Source organism: Anolis sagrei, chromosome 4 (assembly GCF_037176765.1).
Source record: "Anolis sagrei isolate rAnoSag1 chromosome 4, rAnoSag1.mat, whole genome shotgun sequence".
Lineage (NCBI taxonomy): Eukaryota > Metazoa > Chordata > Lepidosauria > Squamata > Dactyloidae > Anolis > Anolis sagrei.
This window is the reverse complement of record NC_090024.1, coordinates 76429452-76456847: the sequence shown is the minus strand read 5'-3', so window position 1 is coordinate 76456847 and position 27396 is coordinate 76429452. Positions and strand designations below refer to the sequence as shown.

The 27396-nt window shown below is 40.0% G+C and overlaps 1 protein-coding gene across 2 annotated transcripts in view; it reads left to right on the top strand.

Annotated features, from left to right (window-relative positions):
- SLC66A2 (solute carrier family 66 member 2) overlaps positions 1–27396 on the top strand; it is a 76588-nt gene that overhangs the window by 33785 nt on the left and 15407 nt on the right. For both annotated transcript variants that reach the window (XM_060774938.2, XM_060774937.2), the window contains one exon: positions 15780–15996. In XM_060774938.2, coding sequence (XP_060630921.1) covers positions 15780–15996 — 217 coding nt within the window. The remainder of the gene's footprint in view (positions 1–15779; positions 15997–27396) is intronic.

Genomic DNA, 27396 nt, shown 5'->3' with positions numbered 1-27396 from the left:
AGGGAAAGAAAGAAGGATGAAAGGGTGGAAGGAAAGGATGGATGGATGGGAGGGAGGGAAAAAGAGAAGGAAAGGAGAAAGAGAAGGATGGATGGAAGGAAAGGAAGGATAAAGGAAAGAGAGAAGGATGGAAAGACAAAAGGGAAGGAAGGAAGGAGAAAGAGGGAGAGATGGAGGTAAGAGGAAGGAGGGAAGGATGGAAGGAGAAAGAGGGAGGGAAGGGAAGGAGGGAAGGAAAAAGGAAGGAGAGAAGGAAAGAAAGGATGGAAAGGAAGGATGGAAGGAAGAAAGGGAAGAAGAAGGAAGAGGGAGAAAGGAAAAGAAAGAAGAAAGGACGGACAAAGAGGTGGAACGGAAGGGGAAAGAGGAAGGGAAGGAGAAAGGCAATAGAGAAGGAAGGAGGCATAGGATGGTGAGAGGGTCTGAGTAAAGAGCCCAAGGAGCCACATCCCGTCCCTGGGCATGGGTTTGCCCATACCTGCAATAGCAAACCAGTTTAAAACATAAACCATTAAAAACACAGCAAAACAGCTAGAAAATTAGGTAGAATGGCCTTGTACACTTAATCCACAAAAGCTTGTTGAAATAAAAAGGTCTTTACCTGACTGTGGAATGAAAGTATGGCACAAAGAAGGCCCTCTCCTGAGTTCCCACCAGATTTACCTGGTAGGGAGGTAGGACAGAGAGAAGGGCCTCCCTAGGAGGTTTAAAAACACAGGCAGAACCACACTTAAAGGTTCATGACCATCTGTAAAAGAAATAAATGAATAAATTTTAAAAAGGCTGATCTTAACACCACTCAAACACTTCTCAGCATTGTAGAGACAGTTATCAGAGTTTGCTGCAGCCCACTCAACAACTCTGAGCTGCAACCAAGTGTCTCTTTTTCCTTCATCTTGGGGAGACTTTGTGGCGGCTGGCAGCTGCTCCTTGTTGATGTGTTTTTCAAAGTGTGTTAGGAACCCCATAGGGTCCAGTAGTCATTTCAAATCCTTCACACTTGTCCAATGGATGGCGATCCCCATTAATTTCACTGCGTTTTCTTAGACAAGGAATTCTCAGAGGTGGCTTTGCGTCTTCTCAAATATAGCCTACATCACCAGGTATCCATTGGCGGTCTCCTATGCTATCCAAGCACTAACTGGGGCACACCCTTGTTGACTTCCAGTACCAGATTGGATCCAATGTCTGTTGGGATATTTAGGTCTTATGCTTTATTCCAATATAATAAAACTTTGTTGTGTGTCAAGGTAGGTGACCTGATGAAATTATTGAGAAGCTAAAGGTAAAGATAATGGTTTCCCCTTGACATTAATTCTAGTTGAGTCTGACTCGGGGTGTGTGTGTGTGTGTGCTCATCTCCACTTCTAAGCCAAAGAGCCAGTGTTGTCCATAGATGCCTCCATGTGGCTGGCATGACTGCATGGAGCACCGTTACCTTCCCGCTGGAGCGGTATCGATGGATCTACTCACATTTGCATGTTTTTTAACTGTTATGTTGGCAGAAGCTGGGGCTAACAACGGGAACTCACTCCGTCCTGCGGATTCAAACCGCCAACCTTCCAGTCAGCAAGTTCTGCAGCTTAGTGGTTTAACCTGCTGTGCTACCATGGCCCCTTTGAGAAGCTAAAGAAAGGTTTTAATAGTTCGTCTCTTTTAAAATTGGCTGGTTTTCCTCCAGCAGTGTTTTCTCTCTCAACTTGACAGATCAATACAATATATCTATACAAACGTTTCCTAATCAAAAGTCTTATCCATTGCCAGAAAGCCTTTGCGGATGTTCTAGTTGCAAATGTTATCCTTAGGAGTTCAGTTAATTTGGGGAACAGTGTAATTTATTCAGACTTATATAGGATGCTTTTTGTTCATTTGTATAAATGTTTTAGTTACCTTCTCCTTTTTCGGTAATATTAATCATGCTGTTAATGGTCCCCTACCGCTCATATCCAGTATTTTGAATGCACTCTTCCCTACTACCCAATTATTTTTCCACTGACAGTGATGAGTACACCTCTCTCTCATATTTTACTAACTCTGTCTTAACCTTGAAAACTCTTTGATGCCACAAACCTTCCCTTACTCCCCCTCCCCCCCAAAACTGCTAAAGATACGGGATAAGTACAAATTCAGTCCTGCTGTGAAGGACTTTTGAGCTTGTTGACTTTCTTAGAGAAGGATTCACGGAATGATAATTTCAGATTTTTTAGTTGTACTGGCTTTTAGAAAGAAATGTTAATAGCTGTGCATGCTGCGTTCTTTTTTCGACAGGAATCTTTTATCATTTTATGTGTCTGTATCTCCTGGGATTGCATATTATGCTGCAGTGAAATGCCTAGTTGGCTGCTAAGCATTTCCTAAGCACCTTTGCTAAAATTTAGAAAATTGTAGCTGAAAGGAGCCTTTTGAGAAAAAGGAGGGTGCATTGTAAAGTTTGAGAAAATCCATTGTTTGCACGGGAAGGAAGCATTCGTATGGGGTACCAAAACCAAGCCCTAGTGAAAAAAAATGTTGAATATCTATTGGGCAAACAAAAAAATATAATGGAGGAATGGCATATAGCAGTGCTTCTCAGCCTGTCTGATGTGGGAATCCACATTTTTCCTCATGCGCCAGGGGCTGTGCCATATTTATGTTAATTGGCTACTGTTGTTCTTTCATTCTTGGAAGCTCTTTGTGGACCAGCATCGATCCAGAGAAGCCATGTCCAGAGAAGCCATTGAAATCCACAAGCATGTGGACAATTTCAACAGAAAGGAGGAAACCATGAAAATGTAGAAAATCTGGCTACCAGTATTTAAAAACTCTAAAATCAGGACAGTAATTAAAGAACAACACTAAAAAACCAGGGGCATTCCAGAGAAGAAACAATCAAGGCCAGTTAATCACCTCCCAACAAAGGTTTACCCCAGGCAGGGAGCAGTCAGGCTTTGAAGCTACAAGGCCATTCAGTGTAAATCAAGATGGCCAAATGTGACATTCACACTTGCCTCAAGCAGACAAGAGTTCTTTTTCTCACCTTGGATATTCCACAGATATATAAACCCCACTTGCCTAGTTTCCAACAGACCTCACAACCTCTGAGGATGCCTGCCATAGATGTGGGTGAAACGTCAGAAGATAATTTCTTCTGGAACATGGCCATATAGCCCAGAAAACTCACAACAACCCAAACTATAGTATTGTTCAAGGTTCCAATGTACTTTTAATATTTATAGTATTCTCAGTCGTCTTTCCCTCTGTCAGTCCGATTTGTAACAGTACACTATTTTCTGTGCATTTGAAATGTTTCTCTAGACTTGTTGACTGTTGTGGATGTCTTCATAATCTTGGTTGAAATGTCCAAAGAAAACAAGGTTAGGAATTAATCCCTGTAGGATTAATCCATGTTCTTTTTCTATCTTCCTGTGCAAAATATGCTGTTTAAAATTGAGGTTACTGTTAAAAACCATCAATAAGCATGCTGTGTTTTCCTAGTTAGCAGTTAGAAAGGCTAATGAGGACAGTGTTTACCTGAGCATAATGTCAAACACCTACCATGTCCCCAGGCACTTCTCTATGCTGATCAATAGATACTGTCCATAACATTTATTTGGGCTAAGCCTCTTTTGTTGTACACTGTAACACTTCTGCAAACATATATCTTTGGTATTTCCCTGGTAAACATGCATGTGTAACTGAGTAGCTTGTTCCACATGTCCCATGCCTGTATTTTTTATTTTGCTATTTAGAAAGTACAATTGTATATCTTCCCTTTCTTATTAAAAACCTATTCAACATTCATAAAATCAGCTTTTATATTTCAGTTGAAAAGCTTCATATTTGCCTCATTTAATTTTCTTTTAAGACTCTTAGGATTTCAGATTTATTTATTTATTTCTTAAATGGGAGAATTTGTCACTGTTCAGTAAGCACAGCACAGCTCTTTTAAGACTTATTAGACTTATTAGAAAGAGGGATACTTTTGGAATCCGGTCTTTGTGAATTCTCATATAAATTGATTGGATTAGAAACTCATTGATAAATTAATATTGCTGTTGTAATGTATCAATGGGTTAAACCCTTGTGCTGGCTGGACTGCTGACCTGAAGGTTGGGTTGCTTACCTGAAGGTTGCCAGTTTGAATTCGCGAGACAGGGTGAGCTCCTGTCTGTCAGCTGTAGCTTGTGGTGACATGAGAGAAGCCTCCCAGCAGAATAGTAACACATCTAGGTGTTCCCTGGGCAACGTCTCTGTAGACAGCCAATTCTCTCACACCAGAAGCGACTTGCAGTATGTTCTCAAGTTACTTCTGACACGATAAAAAATGATCTGAATTAAGGATTTCATAGGGTTTATTTGGCAAGTTTTATTCACATTGCTGAGTGAGTGTGACTTGCCCAAGGGGTTTTTAGAGAGTTTCCATGGCGTGAACAGGGATTTGAACTCATGACTCCCACAGTTCTAGTTTAACACTTAACCACTATACCAATTGCAGCCTCTTTAGGTCTTATATTATGTTCATGTGCTACTTGTGGATTTTTCATGGGCTTCTGCTTGCCCTATATGGAAAACAGATGCTAGCCCAGATAAATATTTGCATTAATCCATTACAACTCCATTCACGTTAATCTCTTATGGAGATGTGAGTTCAGTAGTGGAGCACATGCTTTGCTTGAAGAATGTCCTATTTCCAGTCCTTGGAATCCCCAAGTAGGACTGGGAAAACACTCAGGACAAAAGGTCTTCTGCAATGGTAGATAACTTCCTGCATTCCTAATGTATACTTCCATTTGCGTTTGCTCTTACTGAATATTCCAATTCAATCCAATAAATAAAATAAAAATTTAAAGATGTATTTCAAAGTGTATATTTTAAAAGGAAATATATATAAAATAAACATTTCAATTCTTTTTAAAATATTGTTTTAAATATTTAAATTCTTAATTTTTTTAATTTTTTAAAAATATTTAAATTTTTTGTGGGGGTGATAACAAGATTAAACAGGTTAATGTATTAAGGGGCTGCGGTGGCACAGTGGATTAAACCACTAAGCTGCAGAACTTGCTGCAGAACAAGGTCAGAGGTTCAAATCCGTGGGACTGGGTGAGCTCCCATTGTCAGCCCCAGCTTCTGCCAACCTAGCAGTTCAAAACCATGCAAATTTGAGTAGATCAATAGGTACCGCTTTGATGGGAAGTTAATTGTGCTCCAGGCAGTCATGCTGGCCACATGACTTTAAATATTGTTTTAAATATTTGAACATGAGGAAGAACTTCCTGACTGTGAGAGCCGTTCAGCAGTGGAACTCTCTGTCCCGGAGTGTGGTGGAAGCTCCTTCTTTGGAAGCTTTTAAACAGAGACTGGATGGTCATCTGTCAGGGGTGATTTGAATGCAATATTCCTGCTTCTTGGCAGGGGGTTGGACTGGATGGCCCATGAGGTCTTGTCCAACTCTTTGATTCTATGATATTATGACATAGGAGGTGTTTACGGACAATGCTGGCTCTTTGGCTTAAAATGGAGATGATCACCAACCCCCTAAAGTCAGTCTCTACTTGGCTTAATGTAAAGTGGAAACCTTTACCATTACTATACTATGAATTAATACCCTAATCATATGTTATGTGATCTAGTAGCTAGGCAGCATCAGCCCTAGTTAGTACTAGGGAGACTGCTAACAAAACCCAAGTACTGTAGGCTATATTTCAGAGGAAGGACTGGAAAAACCACCACTGATGTTTCATGCCTACAAAAACCATATGAAATTCATGGAGTTGCTATTAGTCAACAGGTGACTTGAAGACATATACACACATTTAAAAGTAGAATGGCCCATCCATCCCTCTTTAGGAATAGACATGGTAATGTGCCAGCGACATGGTCACTTAATTCATGGTGAATTAAGAGAGGATTGTTTCTGTGCATCTTGTTCCCTTTCACCAGGAGAAAAGGAGGCTGTGATGACCCTGCCAAATGGCTTTCAAATAAACTGACTTAGAAAGCTTCTATGAACATTCATTTTATTACATATTTATGCAAAAAGCAAGGTGTCACCCTGCAGTCAGTGGAGGTTTACTTATTCTGTGTATTGAACTTATGCCTCCCCTTTCTTCTGACATGGATACTTGGAAGTATTTATTCAATAACATTTTTGTACTCTGCCCTTTATCTGATGATCTCAGGGTAGTCTACAATGAAATACCCTCAATACAACAAAAATTCCAGAAGTATATTAAATAGTTTTTCAGTTTAAAACTGGCTAAAACAATCTTCAATAATATAACTACCAAACATGGGCAGTCTAGAATCATAGAATCATAGAGTTGGAAGAGACCTTGTGGGCCATCTAGTCCAACCCCCTGCCAAGAATCAGGATAATCACATTAAAAGCACTGCTGCAGATAGCCATCCAGATGGTTTAAAAGCCTCTAAAGAAGAAGCCTCCACCACACTCTGGGGCAGAGAGTTCCACTGCTGAACAGCTATCACAATTAGAAAGTTCTTCCTAGTGTTCATGTGGAATCTCCTTTCTTGTAGTTTGAAGCCTGGTCTCCAAAGCAGCAGAAAACCATCTTGCTCCCTCCTCCCTATGACTTCTCCTCACATATTTATACATGGCTATCATGTCTCCTCTCAGCCTTCTCTTCTGTAGGCTAAACATGCCCAGCTCTTTAAGCCGCTCCTCATGGGGCTTGTTCTCCAGACTTTTGATCATTTTAGTCGCCCTCCTCTAGACACATTCCAGCTTGTCAACATATCCCTTCAGTTGCAGTGACCAGAACTGGACGCAGTATTCCAGGTGTAGTCTGACCAAGGCAGAATAGAGGGGTAACATTACTTCCCTGGATCTAGACCAGTGGTTCCCAATCTTTTTTTTGACCAGGGACCACTTGACCAGGGACCACTTTGACCAGGGATCACTTTGACCATGGACCACTCTCCAACATTAGTACCAAAAGGGTTACAAATCAATTTTTGGTCAACTTTAGATTCGGTTTGGAGTGCTAATTCAGAAAATTGCATTGGATAAACCACATCAGCTCTAGTTTCTGATACAGAACATATGCCATGGTCAGCGACAGGGAAGGAGTGGCAGGTGGCACGAAAAGGAGCAGAAATAAAATAAACCAAGAGGAAGGAGGATCGCATCCTCACATCCCACTGGTGGTCCATAGCCCACAGGTTAAGAACCACTGATATAGACACTAGGAGTCTATTTATGCAGGCCTGGATAAAATAAGTTGACGGCTTTAATAAAAAGCCAGGTTTTTATTAGTGCCAAAATGATTCTTTCTCCCATCTATCCTTCTTATTTGAATATTTAAAAGAGAAACATACATTCCTTGTTCTCTTTTACTTCCCCTTCCCTTCCCATTTTTGTGTGTTGTGTCAAAAACGTGGTGTGGAGTTGAGCAGGCACAGCCTTTTGTAACTTGCCCTTTCTTTAAAGCTGTTTTGTGTTCGCATGAATTGAAAGATTAAGACTATATACTCAGAAACTCAAATTGGTGTGAAAGGTTGTAGCTTTTTCTATTGTACTGTTAAGAGGGTTGACAAAGCAGTGCTTTATATTATACCTTTAGTAATGTCAATCAATTTTAGCAGAACAGGGTTTTTTTTAAAAAAAAGTACCTATTCATATACCAGCTGGGGTGAAAATAAAGATTACATTTCAACTCCCAGCATGAAGTCATATTAGAATTCAGAGTTACCTAATCAGCACACGCATGATATGTGCTATATCATGGGTCCAGACAAACGCTGCAAATGATATTTTGCACTAGCCCTGAACAAATGGATGGGTTAGGACTAGAATTTGATAGAAGTCAGGCTATGTAATTGGAACAGGAAAGGTTAGAAACATTATTACTAATTACAGGGAGGATAGTGATTTCTGTGAACATATATTTAATCCACACAATTATGTGAGCTAAGTGAAATACTTTTAAGTAGTGCAATAGGTAATTAAGGACCAATATTCAAGCTACATGAAAGATTCATGATGTGACCCTCTATTTAATCCTTTCCCCCCTTTAACTTTTTCCGGACTGAAATTTCCGGACCGAAATTTATCTTACCTGCTGTTTGCAAGGGAGGAAAATGTCAGTACTGATTGTAAGGCAGTGATGTGCTTGCAAAAAGGCCACGAAGAAGAGGGAAGTCATGTCTACAAAGTATGGTTTAATGCAGTGTAATTAGTAAAGATAAAAGACAAAGATAAAATGTAAGATATCATCCATATCGTAAGTTCTGTCCCAGTAAGTGCCTGAGAAAGATAGTTGCAGAACTTGGAAAGATGATTTTTTCCTCAAATTTTGGCTCAGCTCTCATAAGTTTCTAGTCCTGCCAAAAGGGAAATATCACACATTCTAGTGCTGGATGTTTTTTCATAGGATCCACCCTGAATATATGCTGTCTCATTTTCCCAAGAAGTATACTGCTCCATGCATAAATATTGGTACAGGGACTAGCAAACTTGATTCTGCATCTCCGATGCATCTGAGAAAGTTGACATAGGCCCCTTCCAGACAGGTCCTACATCACAGCATCTGATTCCAGGTTTTCTGTTTATCCCAGATTATCTGAAAGTGAGAACTCATATAATCCAGTTTAAAGCAGAAAACCTGGGATCAGATCCTGGGATATAGGGCCTGTCTGGAAGGGCCCTAAATCTACACAACTATGTGTTACCAACTTTGTTTGCTCAGTTAATCTCTAAGGTGCTAAAAGGTTTTTTGTATAATATGGCGGAAACTCCCAGTTTTATAGCCTAACTAGCTGTACCCACCACGGGTTGCTGTGGCCAACCTTCCCCTCCCTCTTTCTCTCCTTCTCTCCTTTCCTCCCTTCCTCTATCCTTCCTTCCCTTTTTGTCTTTCCTTCTCTCCTCCCTTCCTTCTCTACCTCTTTCCTTCCTTCCCCTCCCTTTTTCTTTCCCATTTTAATTTCTCTCCTTTCTTCCTTCTCTACCTCTTTCTTTCCTTCCTCCCTTCACTCTTTGTTTCCATCCTTCTTTCTCTCTTTCCTTCTTTCCTTCTCTCCTGGTCGGTGGTGCTTCTCGCGCTTGTTTTGTCCTCGCGCAGGAGGGAATGGGTCCATGCAATGCATTTGCATGCACACGCGGTGTCATTTTCTGCCTTTTTTGGATTTTAAAGTTATTTTCACTGTTTTTGGTGATTCTTTGAGTGATGGTCACTTCTTGGGTTAGTAGGTGTCTTGCAGCCAAATTTGGTGTCATTTTGTTCAGTGGTTTTTGAGTTATGTCCGTCCCACAAACAAATATTACATGTGTGTGTGTGTGGGTGTGTATAGACTAGCTGTCCCCTACCACACATTGCTATGGCCCAGTTGCTGTGGCCCAGTCTGTGTATATGTATTTTGTGTGTGTATATATTTGTATATATGTGTATATGTGTGTTTGTATATATATGTGTGTGGTTTTGCACATGTGTTGTAATTTAATTTTTGTTTTTTTGGCTTTTTAAGTCTCTTCTGCTGTGTTTTTTTTTTTTACTGTTTTTGAGTGATGGTGACTCGTTGGCCTGATAGGTGTATTGTGTCCAAATTTGGTGTCAATTCATCCAGTGGTTTTTGAGTTATGTTAATCCCACAAGTGAACATTACATTTTTATTTATATAGATGGGGAATCGAGCCCTGGTCTCCAAATTGTCGTCCTATGTTCAAACCACTGCACCATCTTGCAGACTTCAGTCCCGCTTTGTTAGGACTTGAGAAAGCTCATTTTTATTGTTGCTGTTGGACTACCAATGCCCAGAATCTCTTAGCCAGCATGGCCAAACTGGTTGAGGGATTCTAGAAGTTGATGGTCCAGAAAACAAATTTCCAAAGCTCTACATACACAGTCAGACACTCCTAGTTTGAGTGTCTTGTGCAGTTTCTTTTAGTGTGGTTTCTATTTTTGAAGCCATAGGTTCCCGCTGCTTTGGCGAGTGTTGATTAGTGCCATCACAAGCCACTAGGCAACTATTAAACTGGTACTAGACCAGCAGACAGTGTCTGGCTTGCTTACTGCTTTCTGAAACATTTTTATAGCCAGCTAGCCAGCTGTTGACTGGTGCTGTGGGGAGTTTCATTATAGCTGTTCTGTGAAAGCAGATGCTCAGCTATGCAGAACTTCAAGGAAAAAATAAATATATGTAAGGTGTTTTTAAATGACATTTTAAACATGGTTTGAGTGAATATTCTTCTTGGTATCTGCAATCCAGCAGTAGAGTGCTGCTTTCTGTCTAGGAAAAATAGGTAATAGCCTGTGAATTATGGCTTTTCACATCATCATTAACAGCATGCCTTTGCATTGTAGGGTTTCCATCAAGAATAAGAGGTATGTTCCTTTGCTGTTCTGTAGATTTAATTTCTTTCTATTTCCCTTCCTATTCTAAAAAGCTGGGTCAAAATTCTCCCTTTGTCATATATACTCTGTTCAAGAGAAAAAGCCTTTGCTCAAAGTTTCAGCGAGTGAAATATCTTCCCTTACCTCTTTTTTGTTGCTTCCACCACTTCAGTTTTGACTGTCAAGGCCCAGGTGAGCTCTCTGTTTATTGGGACTTGACTGCATGAAGCTGGGTAGCCAAAAACTATTTTTGTAGCAGCATCAAGGGATGAATTCTGAAGCAGCAACAAAACCAGAAGACTGTTTGGAGCCTGAGTGTTAATTTGCAGAGAAAATTCTTTATTTCTCTTCATGGTATCTGTTGTGAAATCTGTTGATTCTTTAGAATGAATCTTTTGTATGTCATAGAAGAAGTGGATGTGTGTGTCATGCACCCCAATTACATTTTCTTGGCAGCTGGAAAACATTGCAGAGTAGGTTTTCATAACTGAAGGGACAATATAGTGGAGAGGTGGCTTAAGAGTGATTGGATTTAAGCCTCTATCAGAATTAAGCATCATAAATACAGACACCCCCCTATTTTTTGACATCCTGCTTTTTGAGAAGCCACTCTTACGACAATCACCGGAACTACTTGTGCCCTTCACTCTGTCCATCTTGTCTCCCTCAAAAATCTAACTGAGTCAGAAAACTCCCCATGGAAAAGGGTGTAGAACAGTGGTTCTCAACCTGTGGGTCCCTAGATATTTTGTCCTTCATAGAATCATAGAATTGGAAGAGACCTAGTGGGCCATCCAATCCAACTCCCTGCCAAGAAACGAAAATCAACTCCCAGAAACCCTAACAGCTGGTAAAATGGCTGGGATTTCTGGGAATTGTAGGCCAAAACATCTGGGGACCCACAGGTTGAGAACCACTAGTGTAGGCTGTAGTTGTAAAAGCATACTTCATTTGCCCCCCCCCCCCCAATATTCTGCCTGCTTCTCAATCTATCCCTCTCTCTTCCTTCCATCCTATGTATTCTGTTTGCACCAGTTTCCTGCACTCGTAGTAAGACTGCAAGAAACTGCTCTAGACATTTTGAAGATAGGTAAAGGTAAAGATTTTGCCCTGACATTAAGTCCAGTTATGTCTGACTCTGCGAGGTGGTGCTCACCTCCATTTCTAAGCCGAAGAGCCAACGTTGTCCATAGACACCTCCAAAGTCATGTGGCCAGCATGACTGCATGGAGCGCCGTTACCTTCCAGACGGAGAAATCCCTATTGATCTACTTACATTTGCATGTTTTCAAACTGTTCGGTTGGCAGAAGCTGGGGCTCAAAGCAGGAGCTCACCCTGCTCCCTGGATCCGAACTGGCGACCTTTCGGTCAGCAAGTTGAGCAGCTCAGTGATTTAACCCACTGTGCCACCGGGGGCTCCGCCTTAAAAATAGGATTCCACATTTTGATGATTTCCTGTTTTGGTCCCTAACCTTTTGAATAAATGGGGATATCTATCAATATCCTGAGTTCCTTGGTGCAAGACATGATGATAAGTGAAGACGGTTTCTCTTAGATAACTATTTCACCTTGGTCAAAAGTCCTTTGGGGGTGGGGGATGAAGATAGAGGATGAGAGCTGGGGACATAATAACCTTTGGCAAAGGAAATAACAGGAATTTAAGAAATGAAGGAAATTGCTATTATAGGCTAAAAAGAATGTAGACATTCAAAAATATAGTGCTTCACTGTTGCTTTATTTTGGGTTCTGTGAAATGCAAGTGGTTTTTTTTAAGGAAGATATAAGGAAACTGAAGAGGAAGAAAAATTATTTGAAAACTTAAAAGTTTATTTTTACAGTATGCAAACCAGAAATGGCGGACACAGGCTATGATTTGTTTGATCATTTGCAATTCATGACTTAAGCAACAAGCCAAGGTTAACAACTAACCATGGCCTACTCTGTGTGCATGTCCCACTTGTTGGTGATCATCCAAAGTGCAGAAGTGAAGGATTAAGCAAAATGTCCGTAGGCAATCCACCCAAATGTAGACCAAGGTAATAATTTTCAATATATTTTAAGATCATGGGCTTTGGAAGCAGTGTTTCATAAGTTTATTCCTTTGTTATAATATACGTAGCAAACTTTCCCAAGTTCTTTAGATAGCATGACTTGTAAGTTTTTGAAGCAGTGTTTTACAAGTTTGTTCCTTTGTTATAATATAAAAGCCTTTCCCAAGGCCTTTAGACAGCATGACTTATTTAGAACTCCTTCGTAACACATTCTGTTATATATGATGATATTAAATACTGGTGTTGTCATCTGAGAGAAGCTTGGCTGAAGTAGGAAGGAGTGAAATAAATTTTGGAATCCAATATGTCATTATTTACTTTATTCTTTTGGAAAAAAGGAATTGCTGATGCCCTAAAAAGAGCCAACAATCAGTATGTACCAAAATAAACGTCTCCTTTTAGAAAATGCAGCTGTTTAATTGCACAGTAAAGTATCAATTTGATTGTTTTTAGCATAACTTAGATATTTCTGATTCCCTCATCGATTCCCTCACTATAAATTAAATGCACATTTTTATTCTTTTTATACTTCTTCCCCTGCGAAACTTACCCCAAAGATACAGTTTTGCCATGTTCCCCATAGAGAAAAATATGAATTGTACACTAAAGTGTACTGTAAAAGAGTGCCATCTTAGGGAGCATATCTTCTTATTGCCGAAGACTAGCACCATTTCAGCCAATGTCCCAGGCTACTCATGTATTTATTTGCCACATTTATATCCCACCCCTCTCAACCCCAAAGGGGACTCAGAGCAGCACACAAAAACACAATTCAATGTCATACATTACATACAATACATATCCAGCAACTAAAAAACATATACATTAAAACACCCACTAAAAACATATCAACATTAAAATTATTAAATCACATAATCCAGTGTTGTAGTCCAGGCCATTCCAGTTATCATTGTACCATTCTGTGTTCACATATTGCACTTCATCCAAATGCTTGGTCCCAGATCCAAGTTTTCAATTTTTTCCTAAAGGTCCGGAGTGAGGGGGCTAATGTGATGTCACTAAGGAGGGAGTTCCACAGCTGAAGGGCTACCACTGAGAAGGCCCTGTCTCTCGTTGCCACCAACTGCACCTGCGAAGGAGGCGGAACTGAGAGCAGGGCCTCCCCAGAAGATCGTAATCTCCGACATGGTTCATAGACGGAGATGCATTCGGATAGGTAAACTGGGCCATAACCATTTAGGACTTTGTAAGCTAAAGCCAGCACTTTGAATTGTGCTTGATTATTTATTTATTGTGTCAGGAGTGAACCAAACAGTTGTATTGCATTAAAAAAACCCAACAAAAAAACAAAACAAAACACAAAGTTTGCAAACTTGGCATTCTATTAAATGTCCTTTTACCCAGTAGCTGGCCACTTGGAGTGCCTCTGGTGTTGCTATAAGAAGGTCCTCCATTGTGCATGTAGCAAGGCTCAGGTTGCATTGCAGTAGGTAGTCTGTGGTTTGCTCTTCTCCACACTCGCATGTCGTGGTTTCCACTTTGTAGTCCCATTTCTTAAGGTTGGCTCTGCATCTTTGTGTTTTATTTATATGCTCTGTGACGTGATCTTAACCATGCTGGTTTCCCAATGTTTAATTAGTAACTCCTGTTTCAGTTCATTGCTTGTATTTTCTGTAAAGGAAGCTTTGGATCCTAAGTTACCTTACTCATGAGTGGACATTACTCCTAAGGTGTTCCTGATGGCAGAAGGAAAAAAGTCAGTCCTTTTCAAGATTCCTCTACAGCAGTGTTTCTCAAACTGTGCTCCTCCAGGCGTTTTGGATTTCAGCTCCCGGAAATCCCAGCCACCTTACCAGCTGTTAGGAATTGTGGGAGCTGAAGTCCAAAACATCTGGAGGAACACAGTTTGAGAAACTCTGCTCTACAGCTCCCAGTATCACTCAAAAATGTGCACTGGAGCGTTGGAGAGTTCCCTCCCAAAAACAGGGTAGAAGGTGTTTTGTGTAAGAAGGAAGGGAAAAGTTGGCTCTGCCCTTTTGACAACAGAGTCTTTACTGAAATTGGAATCGCTTTCATGAATAGAGGGCCAACTCAGAAGCAAAAACATGGCTATCTTTTATTCTGAGTGGTTGCTGGAATCATGTTAAGCTTTCCAAACAAAATGTGAAACAATGTTCCGTCATCACGTCCATCATCTTGCACCTTTTACATATAGTTGATAGCTCTTAATTGCCATTAATGATATGTGATTTAAAATAAGTGGTTTTAAGGTTTGATATATTTTAATGATTGTTTTAATATACATGTTTATTTTACTGTGTATGCTGATAAACTCTACAAGCTATCTGGCATTGTTACCCCCCCTCCCCGGATGTGCAAAGGAAAGTTGCTGCCAACTGGGAGAGAAATAAGGTTGAACATTTTGAAAGCCACCCAGTAGACTCAAATCAAGGAAAGCTTCATGAGAACCACCTCTCCTCTTAATGTTCCTCCAACAACAGCAAGAGTGTCCCTCTGGGCAGCTAAACCAGGAAATCCCAATTGGATGGCCCCCACAAGGGTCTTCCTCCAGGGGCAAACCAAGAATGGTCAGCTTGGAAGTCCCCGAACAGACTCAGAAGTGGAATGGGCAGATCAAAAGACAACCTGGCAAAATGGCAATACCTAAAAGAATCCTCCACCTTGTGTGACTGCGGAGCAGAACAAACAATTCCGCATCTGTATGCTTGTTCACAGTGCCCTGCCTCATGTACAGAGGAGGATTGGTTACAGATAATGTGGTTGCTGTTGCCGGTTTTGGTCAAAAAACATTTAGTTGCTTGTGCTCCTTCTGTTTTTATCAGTTTCATACTTATTTATGCAATGCTTTTGATATAAAATAAATAAAAATAAATAAACTATGTATGTTCATATGGCATTGAATTGATGCCTATATATGTAAGCTGTCTTGAGTCCCCAATGGGGTGAGAAGGGCGGGGTATAAATATGGTTAATTAATTAATTAATTATATTGGAACTGAGAAAACTGTGTCTTGTGTAAACATTATTCACCAAGTTTAAATTCAGTGGCACCATGCATCAGGATGAATGTGGGAAGGAAAGATTGTGCGAGTCTGAAGCTTCCATCTGCTCATGTGTGTAACACATGATATCCAAACACCGTATCTACATTCTGAAGCCTTACAATATACTGTGAGCATTCTTTCATTTTTGACCTTTACAATACGGTTGATTTCCACCAGCATCACTGCTTCTTACTACTAGCATTGTTACTATGTCTATGCAATTATTATCAATGTTTGTGTTATTTTCTCAGTTTGTCTTCCATCTCACATTGTCCAAATAATGTAATATTACTCTTCCCTCTTTTTTAAAAAAATGTGTACAGCACTACATGAATTACCTTGATTTTTATCTATAAATATTGTTTTTCAGATTTTGACTTGAACTACTTCTGGCACTGGAACAAGTTTACAGATTATGTGCAGTGTGTCCTGGCTTTCACTGGAGTAACAGGATACATCACTTACCTTTCTCTTGACTCAGTGGTCTTTGTTGAAACTCTTGGCTTCCTTGCTGTATTCACTGAAGCCATGCTGGGTGTCCCACAGCTGTATCGAAACTACCAGAATAGGTCGACTGAAGGAATGAGGTAAGATTCTGTTTATGTATAATTGCAGATAGGCTTTTGGCTCTTTCTTAGCACTTAGTCTTCCTTCAGCAACAATTCCAAAATTACTTTGATTGAAAAATAAAAATAAAACTATCGTTCTGGCACAACTCCAGCATTTTGGTGGAAATAGTAACATCACATGCAAGGCATTGGAAATGAAGAAATTCATTTTTCTATAGAGGAAATCATACTGTGGATAAGCTAAAATAATGTACAGTCGACTCTCCATATCTATCAGTTATGCATCCACAGATTCAACCTCCATGGCTTGAATTTTAAAACAAAAACAGATATTACTTCAAAGGCAGACATTTGGACCTGCCTTGTTCTATAGAGTCAACCTTTTCTCTTATTCTGATTATATCAGATGATTTGTCTGGTGAGCTGTTCATACCCAAATACCTGGTGCCGAGGATGTACTTTCTCACAACCAATAATGGTTGTTGAGTTGTTTTTGAAAAGTAACAGAGAGAGGGATGTCAGCGGTTGGACAGTGGCAAATGTGTGGGATTGAATGATGGCACTTATTTATACTGAAAGTGTATTATTTTGGAAAATGTGAATCTCCATAACCATTTGGGAAATGGGATTCACAACCTTTTTGAAAAACTACTGATCCAGGAAAGGCATGACCTTGTTAGAAGTCACAACCCTTTGAAAAATGATGTTCACCAGCATTCATGTAAGGCAACTTGGTGTCTTAGCTGTCAAACTGATGTACCTAAGTATCTTTGAACTGCTAGGGACAAAGACATGCTAATGCACAAAAACATATATTCAGCAGAGTTTCAGAAGTGTTCTTTTTAGTTGCCCAAAAACATCTACTCTTCCTTAAAATATATTTGCATTTAAATCATGCTCTTAAGACACAAAAATAAGTGGACTTCTTTAAAAGTAACATAGTTGGTTTACTCAGAAACTTCATGTATTCAGCATATAGGTACTTTGCTTATCAATCCAGTTACAAATAGATTTGAAGTAGATTAGAGAAGGTTTCTATTTCGAACATATTCTGCATTCCCCACATGAATTGGGAATAAAATAGGAGGATTACGGAAAATGAATAAAAGCATCGCTAAGATAAAACCCAATTCAGAAACCACCAAAAGAAAGGACACACACACACAAAAGGAAAGCCCCACGTCAAGGCAGTCGCAAGCCTGTTCTTCAGCAAGTGAGATCAGTTGCCAAATGTATGTCTGAATGAAAAGATCTTTGTGCCTTTATGTGTGGATGTATGATTTCTTTTATATGTTGTGTCATATAGTTTGGAATTCTGCGACAACCGAGCACACTGATCTCCTGAGATTCTGTGTGTCTTTTAGGACACAAAATAAGGTTCTGGATATATCCATGAATTTGCAAAGGTGATGTGTGGTAACATTTCACAAGTATAGGTGGAAGTGATGGAGCTGGTTGAGTCTTCCAATGCCTTGCATTAGAGAACATAAGAAATAAATGTTACAGAAAATAAGGATAGCTTATGTATGTTGCAAAATTATGTTTTGGCAATGTCTTCTCCCCTACCCCAGTACACACACACACACACCAGTTTATTATAATTATAACATAGAATAAGCAGAATACATGAAGAACTTTACAATGTGAAGCTCTGTATTTTATCATTATTTCAAAGTCATTGGTGAAAGATCTATAGAAAAGTCTTCCATTTTTCTGCTCACAACTGATACTGATTCATCTTATCTCTGTCTGTGGTACTTTAAAAATTCAGATAAATGCATGGCTTCAAGAAGCATTGCACGCCTTCCTGTATAAAATAATTTTATGTCTCTTAATTATTCAAATTTGAAACAGAAAAAAATGTGTAGGAGTGTGAGAGTATTGCTTTGACGTTCACCAATTACTTAGATGATGAGCATCATTTTTCCTTTCTGGGTATCATCTGGTTAGAATGCCCAGGCTAGAGAAGCATAAAAATCATATGCAGACTGTCCCTCTTTGTGGTGGTTGCATTTGTCTCTTTTACTGCAAGTACATAGGTAAAGGTAGTCCCCTGACATTGAGTCCAGTCATGTCTGACTCTGGGGTGTGGTGCTCATCTCCATTTCTAAGCCGAAGAGCCAGCGTTGTCTGTAGACACCTCCAAGGTCATGTGGCCGGCATGACTGCATGGAGCGCCATTACCTTCCCGCCGGAGCCGTACCTATTGATCTACTCACATTTGCATGTTTTCGAACTGCTAGGTTGGCAGAAGCTAGGGCTGACAGCGGAAGCTCACGCCGCTCCCCGGAATCGAACCTGCGACCTTTCGATCAACAAGCTCAGCAGCTCAGTGCTTTAACCCACTGCGCCTCCGGGAGCTCCTATATCCAGGAAAAATACAGTTAGTTACTTTCACACTGCCAAATAGATTTGTATATGATGGTCCTACTTCACATGCTGTCTGTATTACTTCATTGGTGTTTTTCAAATGTCACGTTTGAAACAGCCCAAGTAACTTAGACAAGACTTTTGACCAGGCTCAAAATATTGTGATGCATTGTGTGCATCACTTGCGGGCATGCCAGCTTCTATCTGATTGTTACATATGGGACTGTTTGTTTAAAGAAAATATTTTTCTGCAAGTGTTTCTTTCCTTCCTGTGCTTTATTTTAAGACATTTTTGTTACTCATTTAGACTTTTTTGCCTGTCAGAGAGCAGTTTCTGAAGCGACATCTTAAGCTTATCCCTCTGCTCTCTGCCAATGATGCCTACGGCAGTTTTTAGACGAATTCAGAAGCCTTAGTGGCACTGACTGAGTCGCATGTTTCTCTCCTAAGCATTTCATTTTGCATCCACACACAATATCTATAGCATGTGGAGGAGTGATTTTTTTCCTGTCAGTTCTTTATCAAGTTGGTGCTAATTTGGCTTTTGGCTTTTGCTTTCATGTTTTCCACAGTCTTCAATTATGCCTTTCCGCCATTCCAGTGTTTGGAACCTCGTGCTTTTTCTCTCTCTTAATAACACTGTTGGGACCTCAGTAACACCCTTTCAGTTTTCCATATGCATTATTAAATAAAAACGCAGTAAAATTCTCTTTGCCAACTTGCTTCTTTATGCAGTACAAAAACATAAGGATACAAAATTAATATTTTAAAGTGAACTTCTAGTAGAAGCAAAAGTATCTCATCTCGCTGAATTATGTTAGTTGTAAAATACTGTAAGAAAAGAACTTTGGCTTGAGAGCTGTTTGCAATATGTTCTAATATGGCTTCATATATTTTCCAAAAATAAAAATAGTGTTTTCTATTTTTTAAATTTATTCACAATGGACCTAGTTCATCCAGGTAACAGAAGTTTTCCAGGTTAGGTCCTACTCAACTTCTTCCAGTAGTTCAAAATCTCTTTGAGCTGAGGACAACTGTCTCCTCTCCCTTCCTTTCATATTGAATGGATTTACATACAAAGGGGACTGTGAATTCACCTTCATCAGCTCAGCACGAACAGAAGCCGCTGGCTAACCTTGTCATGAACTAAGATTCTTCTGTAAAACTTACAATGGATGCTGACAGGTTTTGCTCAATACAAAAATGCCGGAGGCTCAAGTGTGGTGTTACAGACTGGTTACCCCAGGTAGCCCAAGAGCCCTTTTAGAAAAGGGAAAGTGACTTATATTGGTTGTGATAAAAGCAAGAAAGCAACATGTTGTCCATCTGGTTTGCAATTTTCACCTCCAACTGGTCACCCAGCATGATTGACACTTCCCCTTTCTGTATCAAATGTGCATGTATTTATGTGGCCGGCATGACTGCATGGAGCGCCGTTACCTTCCCGCCGGAGTGGTACCTATTGATCTACTCAATTATTATAGGATGTTCTATAGCTTGAAAAGTCTGACACAGAAAGAAAGAAAGAAAGAAAGAAAGAAAGAAAGAGAAAATGAGATATTTTCTATAAATTAGAAAATGTAATTATTCTTGATTATTTTGGCAGCAACCAATTTTGGAACCAAGTTCCCTTGAAATCTTATAGGTGGCCAGTTCACCTATAGTTGTCAGAGAATTCCTAATGTATATGACAACAGCAATAAGAGAATAGATAGATAAATAGAGCATCAACTGTTTAGGACATTGATACTTATAGGGTTTTTTTTGTGTTAGGAGCAACTTGAGAAACTGCAAGTAACTTCTGATGTGAGAGATTTGGCCATCTGCAAGGACATTGCCTGGGGACGCCCAGATGTTTAACATCCTGTGGGAAGCTTCTCTCATGTCCCCACATGAGAAGCTGGGGCTGACAGATGGGAGCTCACCCCAATCCCCAGATTCCAACTGCCAGTCTTTTGGTCAACAGTCCTGCTGGTACAAGGGTTTTACCCATTTGCCACGGGGGGCTCCTGATACTTATAGTGACACCTGAGAAGACTGCCAAGACAATTTAGATAGCCCCCATCGTTTAGAAAGTTATCTCAATATCTGTTAAATGAAACCTTAGTTGCTATAAGCTTATTCTACCCCATCTATGTTGCAGTTGCTATGTAAGAGCAGCTCTCTTTGGTTGTAGAATATGTTCAGAGCAGAGAATTTAGGCAGTGAACATTGAATTCTATTAATGACCATCTAATCTTGGCTGGAAGTTCTAGCTGTCCCAGAATAGCACATTAGTACAATCTGTTAAGGGAAGAATTACTTAATTTTTATTCAGTTCAGGACTCCAGTAAGTCACCAGTCGTTTCTTATTATAAATGAGTATTTTAATAGAAGCTAATTGTTTTATAAAGAAGAATTCAATTTATGATTAATGATTAGACTATGTTTAATTTCTTCAACATCATCTGATTAAAAGAGCCAGGGAAGAAATGTGTCAGTTTCAGAGTTCTGCCATGTTAACAGATTGCAAGACTTGTGACATCTGAAAAAGGGAATATATAGCCCAAAGTTGAGTGTCCCCTTCAAAGTGTCCTTCTTGCATTAAATCCTCTTCATCTTTAATTCCTTTCTTTTCACTGTGTTAGATGGGGTGACACTCCCTCTAAAATAGCGTTTCTCAACCAGGGGGTCGTGAGGGGATGTGAGAGGGGTCGCCAAAGACCATCAGAAACACAGTATTTTCTGTTGGTCATGGGGGTTCTGTGTGGGAAGTTTGGCCCAATTCTATCATTGGTGGGGTCAGAATGCTCTTTGATTGTAGATGAACTATAAATCCCAGCAACTAAATATCAAGGTATGTTGTTGTTGTTTATTTGTTTAGTCGCTTCCGACTCTTTGTGACCTCATGGACCAGGCACCAGAGCTCCCTGTTGGCCATCATCACCCCTAGCTCCTTCAAGGTCAAGCCAGTCACTTTAAGGATAACATCCATCCATCTTGCCCTGCTTCCTTTTTCCTTCCATTTTCCCCAGCACCATTGTCTTCTCTAAGCGTTCCTTTATTCTCATGATGTGGCCAAAGTACTGCATCTTTGCCTCTAATATCCTTCCCTCCAATGAGCAGTTGGGCTTTATTTCCTGAAGTATGGACTGGTTGGATCTTCTCACGATCCAAGGCACTCTCAGAACTTTCCTCCAACACCACAGTTCAAAAGCATCTATCTTCCTTCGCTCAGCCTTCCCTAAGGTCCAGCTCTCACATCCGTAGGTTACTACGGGGAATACCATTGATTTAACTATGCGGATTTTAGTTGCCGGAATGATGTCTCTACTCTTTACTATCTTATCAAGATTGGTCATTGCTCTCCTCCCAAGAAGTAAACGTCTTCTGATTTCCTGGCTGCAATCTGTGTCTTCATTAGTCTTTGCACCTAGAAATACAAAATCTGTCGCTGCCTCCACGTTAAATGTCAAGGATTTATTTTCCCCAAACTCTACCAATGTTCACATTTGGGCATATTGAGTATTTGTGCCAAGTTTGGTTCAGATCCATTATTGAGTTCTCAGTGCTCTCTGGATGTAGGTGATCTACAACTCCAAAACTCAAGGTCAGTGCCCACCAAACCCTTCCAGTATTTTCTGTTGATCCAGTGAATGAAAATACGTCCTGCATATCAGATATTTACAGTAGCAAAACTACAGTTATGAAGTAGCAACAAAATAATGTTATTGTTGGGGGGCCACCACATTATGAGGAACTGTATAGAGGGGTTGCATCATTAGGAGGGTTGAGAAACACTGATCTAAAAGCACAGGTTTGTAGTTCGGGGAGGGGGGATTTTTGGATTTACCTCTTGACCTGGAGGCTCAGGTTTCAGCTTTTGCACAGTGAAAGCTAGTGTACGAAATATGCCCATTCCTGGAGATATTAGTACTCACTATAGTGGTACATGGCCTGTTCACATCCCATTTGGGTCATTATAATGTGTTCTATGTGAGGGGCTGCTTTTGAAAAATGCTCATGTACTTCACTTGGCCCAAAGAGCTGTGACCAAGTTGTTAATTGGGGCTGGATACAGGGAGCACACAACTCCTTTGTTGCAGCAGCTCCATGGATTAAATCTCTTTCAGGCACAATTTTAAAAGTCTGATTTTGACCGATAAATCTTTGAGACCAGTTATTTGAAGGGACACATTTCCTTGAATGAGCCCCATAGAGCTCAGAAATTATTGGTGTGTTTTTAATTTGTGATTGAGTCCTTTCCCTTTTGTAGTTGGTTGACTTTTCTAAAGTGGACAGAGAAGTGTTTAGAATGAGATCATGGCTTCATATGTGTTATGATATTTCCAAAGCCCTTTCCCAAATGAGTATCAAAATTTAGCCATTTTAAACCATTATGTTATGGCTAATTGTTGATTGAGCTTGTAATACTATATATATAAATATTAGAGGCTGTGTCTGACAACATTTAATACATTGATTTGTTGTTGATGGAGCCCTGGCTGCTTAGTGCTGAACCTGAGGAAAGAAAACTAGATCTTTGACACTCTGTATGCAACTAGTTTAGTTTCAAAAATCCTCCGTGGTTTACTGGACATATGTAAGGAGAGAAACTCCATTAGCAATGCTCAGTTGCTAAGTGCGAGAACACAACTGCATTTAGAAACTGCTTGAGGTAAGATTTACTTTATGGATGTGCTGCAATTTCAGTATAATTTCCAAAGCTATTGGGGTTTAATCTCTCTTGGTGCATCTATATCCAGATCACTTATATCATTCTTTTCTGGAACTCTTGCGGTTACTTCTGATTCACATTGTTCAGTATGGAAATTGGTCCTGGAAATGCCTCCCTGTTGGGGCAGGGAAGAGGACACACATAGAAACACAGATTGGGCTCTACAAAGGTTAATGCAAAAGAGACTTATTTTCTTTTTAATCACTTCAGGCCTGTGTTTTTTAAAGATGAATTGCAAAAAAAAACCAAAAAAAAAAAAAAACCAAGGCCATTTTAATCACTAAATGCCATACTGGTGTTGATGAATGGGCTGTGGTTATGAATGAGTACACTGGCAGAAGCAAATGAGTCATGGCTAAGAGAGGTTTTAATACTTCTTGGCAGGAAGTGCAGGGAAATCTGGTTGCTGGAGTTGGCTCCCTTTATTCTTCGTTATTTTTTATTCTCTTTCATTACATCAGCCTGAAAATGGACCAAAAATTGAAAGTGAATATTTTTGCAATTATGATAGTTTCCTAACAGGGGCAGTTGTGCAGTTCTATATTCAAAAGAGGCATGAATGCAACCAGCGTTCAAAAGGATCCCCTTTACTCCCTAATCACTGTTTGGGGGAAAAGATGGATACTACTTGTCAGCAAGAGAAAGGACAACAATGGCTCAGTTGTAGCTTTGCATCCAGAGGACCCCAGACCCCAGACCCCAGGAACAAGGGTTCCTGAATAGCTTAAAGGCACCAGGTCCTTCAGCATTGGAAAACTAAGCAGGATCAGACCTGGCTAGCAGTTAGATTGGAGATACCAAGGAATCCCAGGTAGTGTAGGCTATATTTCAAAAGAAGTAACTGGCAAAGCCAACTCAAAATATTCCTTTCCTAAGAACACCCTATAAAATTTATGGGCATGCCATAAGTCAACAGGCAATGTGACTTATTGACTGCATTTTCAGTTCAAAGGAACACCAGGGTTGCAGGTGATGAGAAAAACCTTTCTTTGAGGTCCTGGAAATCTGCAGCCAGTCAGAACAGAAATCATACTGGGTAAGATGGACAAGTGATTCTGTAAATAGGAATACTATGTCCAGTTCTGGTCAACACAATTCAAAAGTATATTGACAAGCTGGAATGTATGCAGAAGAGGGCCATCCAGATAGCCAAAGATCTAGAAGCCAAGTTCTATGAGGAGCAGTTTAGGAACCTGATTTTATTTAGCTTGAAAAAGAGAAGGTTGAGAGGGGACATGATAGCTATGTTTAAATATTTGAGAAAATGTCATATTGATGAGTGGTGAAGCTTGTTTTCTGCTGCTCTGGAGTTTAACTCACTGAGCAATGGAATCAAACAGCAGGAAAGGAGATTCCACCTAAACATTAGGATGAACTTCCTGATGGTTAAAGAAATTTGACAGTGGAATATGCTGCCAACACACCCAGACCCCAATACCCTTCCTCAGCTTCCCACCACAATGTCTTACCTGGATTTTAAAGTCCTTCCTTCATCTCTCCTTTCCCCACTTTCTCACCACAAAATAATAATGTTGGGGGTATAAAATCCAGATGAGGTTTGGAGTTGAGAAGGTAGGGAAGGAAGAGACAAATGAAGGGGCTTGAAATCTGGAAGAAGTTTTGAATAATTGACTGCATTAGTTTAAAAGTGGAGAGATGGAGTTATGGTGCTGGCCGCTGGAGACATCCCGGAGATTCCCCAGGTGCTTTTGAGAGCAGTTGTGTTCAGAGCTCCAGAAGACAGGCTTCTATATTAAAAGCTCCAATATCAAAACCAATGAGTTAGAGCTTCTGCTGCCCATATGAAGAATGGAGGCTGTGCTTTTACTTGTCAGTCCCTTGGCCAAGTAGCATCAATATCAGCGACTGCTTCTTGGAACTCTTTTACCCCATGGAGAATGGCAACCTGAAAATGTCACTGTTGTTCCTCTATCCATTAGTAATATTGGTCTTTTGAGCATGCTTGAGTGTTACATTCTCTAAACAAGCAACTGCATAAACTTTAGCTTAGCGATATTATACAGGGTTTGGAGCCACAAATAGCTCTTTGAAAGCAGTGCTTTCTGGGAAGTACCCTAGTGTGTGATGATGGAGATAGAACAAGAGAGAAACAATGAAGGAAAAATGTATTTGTTGAGTTTTATCGGCCCCTGGTGCTTAATGTACCAAAAGCTTGCTCTTGCTGAAGGGTGTGATTAAGGCATGGAAATTAACTTAGAATATTTTCTCTGCTTCGATGTGAAACTATTGTATTTTAAGACCATTGATTTAGGCTATGGGGAATATTGAAGTTGCACTGGGAGATCTTTAATATATATATATTTATATTTATGAGAGAAGGGAGAAAACCTCCATAGTAGCCTCTGTAATTGAAAACTGTCTAATATTTAAATAGCACAGACAGATCATTGAGGTGGTATAATAAGACAAAGATATGAATCATTGACAAGATCTCAGCTAAATTGAATGAAGAGTTTAAATATTTTATTAGTATTATAAATTCATATTTTCTAGAGGGGATTGCAGAAGGATTAAATATTTTTTATTAATAATTGGGATTTCTATTGTGACCTTTCTTCGGCAAGAATTATTCCCCCAAGCAATAATAACCTTTCATTAAATTGTTTGTAGAATTCCAGAATAGAAATAATGAGAATCTTATTGTGCTGTTAGTTTCCTAAGTGTTCCTGTGAATAAAAATAATACACAGGTCTTCTGTGGACAAGAGATTAAAGCTATGTGTTTTTATGCTTAAATCCATTTTACTTTGCATTGCTATTATGCACATGAACCACTGCAGTCATGTGAGGCATCTATGCATTGTTCAAATGTCCATGGCAGTGACTCTGGGCAGGGAAGTGCTGCTGTTATCAAAATATCTGTGCAGACTGTATAGGTGTACTTCACTTCACTTAGGGCGATCCCTCATAGATCGAAGATGATAGTCTTCCAGATGTAGTGTCTTGGCGGTGGGCCCGTAGGTGGCTGGGGAGTACTATTCTTGATCCACATGCTTCTCCCCCAGTGAGGACATTGGTTTCCAGACGGAAGGCGGTCCTGGTCAGGGCTGGCTTGATGTGCCTTTCTCTTGGCATGTTTCTCCCTTTCGCACTCAGTTCGTGCCTCTTCGAATTCAGCAGCACTGCCAGTTATAGCTGACCTCCAGTTAGAGTGCTCAAGGGCCAGGGCTTCCCAGTTCTCGGTGTCTATGCCACAGTTTTTGAGGTTGGCTTTAAGCCCATCTTTAAATCCCTTTTCCTGTCCTCCAGTATTCCTTTTTCCGCTCTTGAGTTCGGAGTAGAATAACTGCTTTGGGAGACAGTGATTGGGCATTCGGACGACGTGCCCAGTCCAGCCGAGTTGATGGCGGAGGAGCATTGCTTCAGTTCTCGTGGTCTTTGCTTCTTCCAGCACGCTGACATTTATCCACCTGTCTTCTTAAGAGATTTGCACATGACGTCTGTAGACAATCCACATTTTGCAGGCGTATAGCAGGTTTGGGAGGACAATGACTTTATAAACAAGCATCTTGGTATCCCTACGGATGTCCCGGTCCTCAAACACTCTCTGCTTCATTTGGAAGAATGCTGCACTCGCAGAGCTCAAGCGGTGCTGTATTTCAGTGTCAATGATGACTTTTGTGGAGAGATGGCTGCCAAGGTAGATTCCCTGGTCCATATTGTCAAGGCAAATTAAATATGGAATATTTGAATGTGCCACAACATTTGACTATACTCAGGACAAGAGGCTAGTGATAGGACAGAATACGGAGAAACGGAATGTTTCCAATTAGAGAGGGGTCAGAATGCATTTTATTACTGTTCGACTTGTATGCTGATTATATTTAAGACAAGATTAGCCTCGGAGGACGGAGGTATGAAAATTGGAGGAAGGAACATCAACAATTAAAGATATGTAGATGAATCATGCAATTAGTGAAAAATAACCACGATTTGGAATAACTATTTATTGAAAAGTCAAAGAATAAAGAGCAAAGGCAGGTCAGAAGAGAGTTGAGTTGGAAGAGACCACAAGGGCCATCCAGTCCAACCTTTAACCATGCAGGAACACCCATTAAGAAACATTAAGAAAGCAAATATAGTGACCACTAATGGCTCACATAACTTCAAAGTAGATGATGAAGACATTGAAACAATTCAAGATTTTCATTACCTTGACTTGGTCATTAATCAGAGTGGAGACTGCAGTTAGGAAATCAGAAGAAGACTAGAACTTGGAAGGGCAACTGTGAAGAAACTAATGAAGATCCTTAACTGTAAAGATATATCATTTAAAGTTAGAATTGTTTGTGCCATCCTCTTTCACATTTA